An 8,908-nucleotide genomic window follows, 5' to 3' on the forward strand; every position below is an offset into this window, starting at 1 on the left:
CTGATGATCTACTTCCAAAAAAACTGGCCATTGAAAACCTCGTGGAGCACAGTTCTACTCTGACACCCGTGGGGTTGCCGTGAGTTGGAGTGAGCTCCACAGCACCTGGTTTTATAGCTGGCCAAGGCGCTTCCCTGCCCACCTTACACCACACCAGTGTGTCTCCCCCGAGGGCGAGGGCTGCTTCTTGGGGTTTCCTCTGCTCCTCCCTCCCTCCCCCTACTGCTCCCTTATCACTTGCTTTACAGCAAAATGAGCGCATTCCTTACCTGTTGGCGGTCAGATCTTTAACCTTCTTCCCCCTTTTCCCTTTTTTGCCTTTCTTCCCTTTCTTTCTCTGAAAGAAGATGGGGAATACCCAGCAGTTTAGTAAAACAAGGAAGCAGACTGGCTGTGTTCTGGGGCGGAGTGGGGGTGGGAGAAAGTAAGAGTCAATTGTGGCACACCGAACGTGGAGGTGCCGTGTGTCCATGGCACAGGGGTTGGCACCCAAAGTCATCAGATGATGATAAGGACACATCCTGCGTGGACAGAAGGTGAGGTCTCCGCTGTGGGACCACACGGGGCCAGATTCCCACCAGGCCCAGCAATCGGCTTTCCCTTGGTGTTGGCCCAGAGTGCTGCCAGGGCGGGGTGCCCCGTGCACACGTAGGGGATCCAGCATTTGTCCCTGGACCCGGTCAGTGCTCCCTGTTAACCTCTGGCTCCCAAGGGCTCTGGACTCAGACCCTGGCACAGCCTACAGGAATGTGTTCCCCCTGTGACTTTTTATAACAGCTCTGATCGCTTCACAATTCTGCTTAAAATATCTATCTGCATCTGCTTCCAAAAGGTCATAGCCTTGAAGACCCCATGGAGCACAGTTCTACTCTGACACGTAGGGTCACCATGAGTTGGAGTCGATTTGATAGCAACAGGGTTGGCTTGGTTACCTCCCCATCACCCAGAGGATCAGGTGACAATCCCTCAGCCTGGCCCCCACCTCCCTTCCTCTCTCGTCTTCCATCACACATCTTATATCAAGTCCTATTCCTTTTGTGCTTCCCAAGACCTTACCGAGGTCACTTAGATTGGAATTTGGATGCTCAAAACTCTATAGTTACACAATGACCCTGAGGTCGTCCGTTATTAAGCATTCAACCCACGTGATTCCAAGAGGGACAGTCACGGCAACCCCGCCCTGGAACACAGAGGGTAGACCCCAGACTGAAAGAGATGAGAGAACCGTGAGGAAGTCAAGGCTGATGGCTAGCGTGCTGGTGAAAAGGAGAAAGCCAGTTTTCAGGCACCGGAACACGGCCACTGCCAGCTTGATATCCATGCTCGGTCATCCAAACATCCAGCTCTGCAGATGTGGAAACTGAACTTAGAAGACATTAAAGGAGTGAATGGGGGTCCCTGGGTGGCACAAATGGTTAAGAGCTCGACTACTAACGGAAAGGTTGGTGGTTCAAATCTGCCCAGAGGCACCTCAGAAGTTAAGGCCTGGCAATCTGCTTCCAAAAGGTCACAGCCTTGAAAACCCTATGGAGCACAGTCCTACTCTGCAAACATGGGGTCGCCATGAGTTGGAATCCACTTGATGGTAACAAATAACAACAATGGAGCAAATGGGTGGCAGCAATAGGTGCCCCCATTAGGGAGAAGGTGACCTTTGGATGACCTTCATCAGAGGGTATCCTGAGATCAGGGCCAGGAGGGAAATTCAGAGGTCTTTGGAGATAAACTGGAAAGTCCATTCAAAACGGATCAGTGCAGAGTCACTGTAAAGACGGCACAAGGCCCCTGGGCCGGTGGAACTGGACGTTGAAGCAGCTGAATAAATGAACACCGCTAAAAGGAGAACGTGTCAGTCACAAGAGGGACGTCAGCCACTGGGCTTGAGAACGCCGTCCAAGGGGCCAAGGCTGCCCAGGCTCATGCCAGTGCTGCCCAGGAGAGGGCGTCTTGGTCACCTACCTTGAGTGCTCTTGTCCCAGTGACAGGGCTGGCTCTGGGATAGCAGTGGAGGCAGGGGCTTTAGTAAATGAACGTCTGTCATGGATTGAATTGTGTCCCTCAAAATATCTGTCAACTTAGCTGGGTCATGATTCCCAGTATTGTATAATTGTGTACCATTTTGTAATCTGATATGATTTCCTTATGTGTTATAAATTCAATCATTATGATGTAAAAAGATGGATCAGCGGCAGTTTTACTGATGAGGTATACAAGATTGGATAGTGTCTTAAGCCAATCTCTTTTGAGATATAAAAGAGAGAAGAGAGCAGAGACACATGGGGACCTCATACCACCAAGAAAGCAGTGATGGGAGCAGAGTGTGTCCTTTGGACCTGAGGTTCCTGCCCTGAGGTGCTCCCAGATGAAGGGAAGACTGAAGTATCACAAGGACCTTCCTCCAGAGCTGATAGAGAAAGGGGGTCTTCTCCTGGAGCTGATGCCCTGAATTTGGACTTGTAGCCTGCTGGACTGTGAGAGAATAAAATTCTCTTTGTTAAATCCGCTTGTGGTATTTCTGTGATAGCAGCACTAGATGACTGAGACAACATTGAATAGTCTGAGCCAGCTAGCTACTCTGTAACCACTGTGAGATGCATCTGGTGCCAATTTAAAGTTCAATTCATTTAATTCCTTTAGCTCTGATCCGTCCACTTCCAAAGAACATTGTTGCTGGCCTCCCCTATAGATCTAACTCCACCACCCATCTGTCACCCTGTGGTGGCTTGCATGTTGCTGTGACGCTGGGAGCTGTGCCACTGGTATTCCAATACCAGCAGGGTCACCACAGTGGGCAGGTTTCAGCAGAGCTTCCAGATGAGGGCAGAGTAGGAAGAAAGCCTTGGTGATGTGCTTCTGAAAATCAGCCAATGAAAACCCTGTGGATCATACAGAACATTGTCCGGCTTGCTTGCTCTGGGCACATCATCAGCAAGGACCAAGTGCTGGAGGAGGACATCATGTTCTGGTGAAGTAAAAGGCCAGTGAGGGCAAGGGAGACCCTCTGTGAGACAGACTGGCAGGATGGTCACCACGATGGACTCGAACATGCTGACAATTGTGAGGATATTATGAGTAGGATTATGACTAGCACTGGGCAATGTTTCATTCTGTTGTACATAAGGTCATCATTCGTCGGAACTGGCTCAACGGCAACTATCTATCTATCATCATCTATCTATCATCGATCAATCAATTGATCAACTGATCCTAACTACAGGGAGAGATGGGCAGGTTTTGGGGTGCATGTCTTGGCTCCTCTGATTGTTTTCATCTTATCCATGGAGTTTGGGTAATATGACTCTGCAATGGATAGAAGGAGTGCTATGCTAAGGCTATTGAGTTACTCCACTTTATGAACCCAGAACCCTGGGAGCAAAGTGGTAGACAAGTCAACCTACCAAAGGAAGGCATGAGTCCTGTGAGGTGTGCTGGGGCAGCCAGCTGGTCTCCCCAGGTGGCTCTCATGGACAAGGGCTGCGTGGGCAAGGGCTTCTCGTCACCATTGGTATCTGCCACTTGCCTCACCCTTGCCCGTACTCGTTCACAACTCACCTTTTTACCTCCTCTCTTCTTTCCTCCTTTGACTGGTAATTCCTTCTCTCTGTCCACAGCAAGTTTTAAATTTTTTAGTTCCTGCCTCATCAGTTCATCAACCTAGGTGAATACAAAATACGTACCACTTTTCAGTGACTTTGAATGCCTCATGTTTTCTTTGTGAAGTTTAAAAATAGCTTAAATTTTGAGGTAAGGTCATTAGTAGAAAACTGTAAAAAAAAAAAAAAAGCACATCATTGCAGTTATTCACTTGCTATTACTACAACATAAATGCAGCCATACCTGTACCCTGATCTCTGACTCTAATTCTTTCCGTTTCTCCTCTTTGATCAGTTCTGGATCATAGTCCTGGGGGAAATTCCAAGATTCATCTTTGTTCTTCCAGATATCTATATTCCAGAAAGATAAAGGAAAAGAAAATGAAAGGAAAAAAATCAATACATAGGTTAACAAAAGCAGTTATTGTTATGTAAAACACAAATCCAACTTCCTATCCTATTGCACAGAATTCAAGTTTGAATAAAATAATTTGGAAAGTACAGGAATTATGTCAGTTATTAACATGGGGTCATATTGGGTCCTAATCCAACATGAGAGGTGTCCTATCAGAGGAGAGACAGAGAGAGACACACAGAGGGAAGATGGCCATGTGAAGACAGGGCAGAGACTGGAGAGCGGCTGCCAGGAATCAAGGAAGGCCAAGGACTGCCAGAAACTACCAGAAGCTATGAGACTCGCAAGGAAGGAGCCTCCTCTGGACTCGCAAGGAAGGAGCCTCCTCTGGACTCGCAAGGAAGGAGCCACCTCTGGAGCCTGCAGAGAGAGCAGGACCTGCTAACACCTTGACTTCAGACTTCTGGCCTCCAGAACTGTGAGACATGAAGTTCCTGGTGCTTTAAGCCGCCGAGCTTGTGGTACTTTGTTTCAGCAGCCCTGGGATACTAATACACCCTTGTCCCACCACCTACCAGCTGTGGACCTTAGCAAGTGATCTAGCCTTGCTCAGCTTCAGCTTCCTTTTCCCAGGAATGAAAATACTACCACCTCACAGTGCTAGTGCCAGGATAAAATCTGAGACCTCGCAGCTTCGCCCCACTAGTTGCCCTCATTCCATGTTGATTGTCTCTTCCTTCTGAGGAGGAGACCCTGGTGACGAAAACAATGTGCTTGGCTGCTGTCTTGGTCATCTAGTACTGCTCTAACAGAAATACCACAAGTGGATGGCTTTAACACAAAGAGAAATTCAGTCTCTCACAGTCTAGGAGGCTAGAAGTCTGAATACAGGGCGTCAGCTCCAGGGGAAGACTTTATCTCTCTGTCGGCTCTGGAGGAAGGTCCTTGTTATCAATCTTCCCCTGGTCTAGGAGCTTCTCTGCACAGGAACCCTGGTCCAAAGGATGCTCTCTGCTCTCGGCACTGCTTTCTTGGTGGTATGAGGTCCCCATGTTTCTCTGCTTGCTTCTTTCTTTTATATCTCAAAAAAGATTGGCTTAAAACACAACCTAATCTTGTAGATTGAGTCCTGCCTCATTAACATGACTGCCACTAATCCTAACTCATCAACATCATAGAGATAGGATTTACAACACATAGCAAAATCACATCAGATGACAAAATGGTGGGCAATCACATAATACTGGGAATCATGGCCTAGCCAAGTTGACAGACATTTTAGAGGGACACAATTCAATCCATGACAGCTGCTAACTGAAAGGCTGGAGGTTTGAGTCCACCCAGAGGCACTCAGAAGAAAGTCCTGGTGATCTACTTCCAAAAAATCAGCCTTCGAAAACCCTGTGGGGCACAGTTCTACTCTGACACACATGGGGTCACTCTGAAGGGATCGACTGGACAGTAAGTGGTAACCGGCACTTCCTGAGGGGTGACGAATCACAGAGGACAGCTGTGACTCAGAAAGCAACTGTACCCAAAGATCAGGAACGTGTCAGCAAGGCAGAAGCGGCAGGCCCCTGAGGATCAGTGAGTGGTCATCTTAGAGGTGACCTAAGGAAGCTTTGGACCAGGACAACTGCAGGAGGACAGGAGGTGAAGATGTAGCTCAGTCTTCAGAAGGGAGTCGGGCCCACAGAGGACAGGCAGAGCCCGACGCTGACCCTGGGGATCAATGGAGGTCTCTGGAGGTGGGAATGGTTCCTGCAACGTGCTCCCTGCACACTGGGCAGACGTGCCCGCCTTACCTGGCTGTGGACCATCGGCTCAGCAGGACGATGGGCTGGGGCAGAGCCTGTTAGGGTTCCTCCAGGGGCACGAAGGCCCACCCACCCCCCACCGGCAAGCCAAGGGGGACGTGGGCTGGGCCGGGCCTGTTTCAGTCGCTGGTCGACAAGGTCTGTGATAGGAAGACGCGAAGGGTCATCTATAGGTGACACAAAGTTGTGGGGGCAGATTTTTGAAAACGATGATGCCAAAAGGATCCAAATTTCTTCCGGAGAGGCTAACGGGGGCTTATAAGAAACAGACTAAAATTAAGACACAAAGGTGGTATGTTTTTCATAGAACCGAGTCACTATGGTAACGTGAGAGGCAGCCCACCCCTCGGACACAGCAGACCGGACCAGACGCTGGGGGGCCACCTGGAAGGGTGTCTAACGAAGACCTCAGAGGTGAGGCCTGAAGTTCAGGGGGTGTCATCCACCCAGACAGGGAAGGTGACCAGCCTGGAGCTGAGGGGTGAAAACGAGGGGTGAAGAATTGGAGAGGACGGCCTTGGGGGCCTTTGTGGGCGGGAGTAGGCGTACAGGAGGCTGCCGCAGAGCCTGCGGCTGTGCTTTCCTTATTCGGCATAATCTCTCCTGGTGAGTGGGTGCCAGCCAGAGAGATTTATTAGAATCAGGGTATGACAGACAGACAGAGAGACAGATAGCTGCTGTCAAGTTGACTCCAACTCATGACGACCTTATGTACAACAGAACGAAAAATAATGCCATCTTCCCAACGGCCAGCATGTTTGGGTCCATCCTCATGGCTGTGTCGCCAATCCATCTCACTGAGGGTCTCGCTCGTCCTCACTGGCCCTCTAACTACTTTACCAAACTTGATGTCCTCCTCCAGTGACTGATCCTTCCTGATGATATGTCCAAAGCAAGTGAGTCGGACAACGCGCTGTTGAGATCCATATGGTTTTCATTGGCTAATTTTCAGAAGCAGATCTCCAGGCCTTTCTTCCTAGTCTATCTTAGTCTGGAAGTTCTGCTGAAACCTGTCCATCACGGGTGACCCTGCTGGTATTTGAAATACCAGTGGCACAGCTTCTGGCATCAAAGCAAGACGCAAGCCCCCACAGTACGGCAAACTGACAGATGAGTGGCAGATGAACAATGTACACTGCATATCTTGTCTGTATCACCCCACTGATGTAAAAATCATCGTGAAGTCGTAAATATCTGCAAGGTTATTCTTCGCCCGGTACCCTGTAGAAGGGGGATTTTGTGGTTAGCTTGTAAGGTCTGTGCCTACCAAACGTCCAACTAGTTTATGGTTTCCTCATATGAAGGTCACTGCTTTTGCTAAGTACATTTTCTGAAATGTACATCAGCTTAAACTTGGACAACTGTAAAATGCAGGAATAACATATGCTTTCTTTTATTGGTTTAAAACTATAAGCTTTCCTTCTTGAAAACATCGTTGTTGTGTGCTGTTGAGTCAATTCTGACTCATAGCGACCCTACAGAACAGAGTAGAACTGCCCTATAGGGTTTCCTAAGTTGTAATCTCTAGGGTGAAAATATCATAAAAGGTTTAAATGTGTTATACTGTGCTATTTATTAGTAACAACTCCTTCCTTGTATGATGTTTGTCTTAAGCATTGTGCTCTTTTGAAGAACTATCCCTATGGGATGAAACTGTCAACAGCAGCTGTAGGGTCAGGCAGGAAGCTTAGGAGGCAGTGAGCTTATGTTAATGGGGGAGGAACAATTCAGAAAAGGTGGGTGAGAAGCGTTGCACAAGTGGAAGAATATAATCTGTGTCGCTGAATTGTACATGGAGAAACTGTTGAAGTTGTGTATGTTTCGCTCTGTATATTTTCAAAAACAACAGAAAAAACAAAGCAAAGACACCTTTCCTAACAGATTTTTTTCCTTGTATGATTACTAAATTTTGTAAAAGCATCAAAACACTCCTGCTCCTTTAAGGCATTTTAAAGCAAAATATCTTTGTTTCGTAGAGGAAGCTATGTTTTGTTTTCTTACCAGATAGATCTAATAAGCAGGGAGACCTTGCATTTAGAGTGACCGGCATGCGGCATACTGAGCAGAAAGGTGGCTCTGACGTGGGTACTTTTGTAGAATCAATTATACACAGTGGCTCAAAGGCTCCTTCGGCAGTTGGAAGGACAGGATGCAGGCAAAGCGTTGCGTGGCGGCCCTGCCGCGCTACCTCCTCGCCATTTCAATGGCCATGCTTTCACCCCGACTTTGCTTTTCTCATGGCAGCCTCGCACAGGGCACTTCTCAATCCCTTCAAGAATTTCATGGACGTTTATAAATGCAGGAAGCTATTCAGGCCCTCAAAGGGCAGCAACTGCCCGGCTCTCTCCCAGCGTGGAGACGGAGCTTTCATCCCCATAAAGGGACAAGCAGGTTCACACTTGGGGGAGTGAGGAGGAAGGGGTGGGCAGAGGGGGGGAGGGGGCTTAATCTTAGTGATTAAAATGCTAATGTTTCGCTTGAAAAGCCAAACCTTTGATTTTTAAGAAAAGAATTCTAAGACTAAGACATTTAATTTCTTTCAAGGACCAAAGACCTGCCACGTAACATCGAACCGGGACGGTGGCACTGAACTAATGTTTCCTTCTCCCGAGAGCCACTGTTCGGTTTTGGGGTCTTTGTGGAAAAAGATGCTACACAAAAGGCCGGAAGAGTTCTCAGAGTTTTCCCTGGGTGGGTTGGTAGGTTGCTAGACTTGGCTTCCCTTAGGAACACTCGAATTTCCAAAAATAATTTTTTGCTTTTGTCAAAACAATGCATGCATGCAGTTTTAAACAAAGGCAGACAGTATTAAAAGGACCGTAATAAAAAACCTTCCCACCCTTTCTTCCTCCAGTTAGGTCCCCAGAGGCATTCATTTGTACGTCCATTCACTCATTAAAAAATACACTGAGTGATTCAGTTACTAAATTATGACCTCATCAGGCCCAGTTGTGGGCCGGGCGCTCTCTCGGGTCAGGGTGTGTTGAGGAGGCCCTGGCCTTGTGGACCCGGTGTCCCCCGGGGGCAGGCAGTGAACAGACACGGTGGAGCCAGATGGCACAGTGCTGGGAGGCCGGCAGGCAGGGTGAGGAGGGGGCAGGCAGTGAACAGACACGGTGGAGCCCGGTGGCAGTGCTGGGAGG

General features: G+C 48.4%; 1 protein-coding gene across 1 annotated transcript in view; it reads right to left on the reverse strand.

Moving 5' to 3' along the window:
- Positions 1-8,908, reverse strand: part of LOC101343641 (IQ and AAA domain-containing protein 1) — a 64,809-nt gene that overhangs the window by 53,341 nt on the left and 2,560 nt on the right. The window contains exons 2-4 of the mRNA XM_023740861.1: positions 3,838-3,944; positions 3,553-3,654; positions 270-337 (exon numbers count right to left, since the gene is read on the reverse strand). Of these exons, the coding sequence (XP_023596629.1) occupies positions 270-337; positions 3,553-3,654; positions 3,838-3,944 (277 nt within the window). The remainder of the gene's footprint in view (positions 1-269; positions 338-3,552; positions 3,655-3,837; positions 3,945-8,908) is intronic.

This window comes from Trichechus manatus, unplaced genomic scaffold (genome assembly GCF_000243295.1).
Source record: "Trichechus manatus latirostris isolate Lorelei unplaced genomic scaffold, TriManLat1.0 scaffold00165, whole genome shotgun sequence".
NCBI lineage: Eukaryota > Metazoa > Chordata > Mammalia > Sirenia > Trichechidae > Trichechus > Trichechus manatus.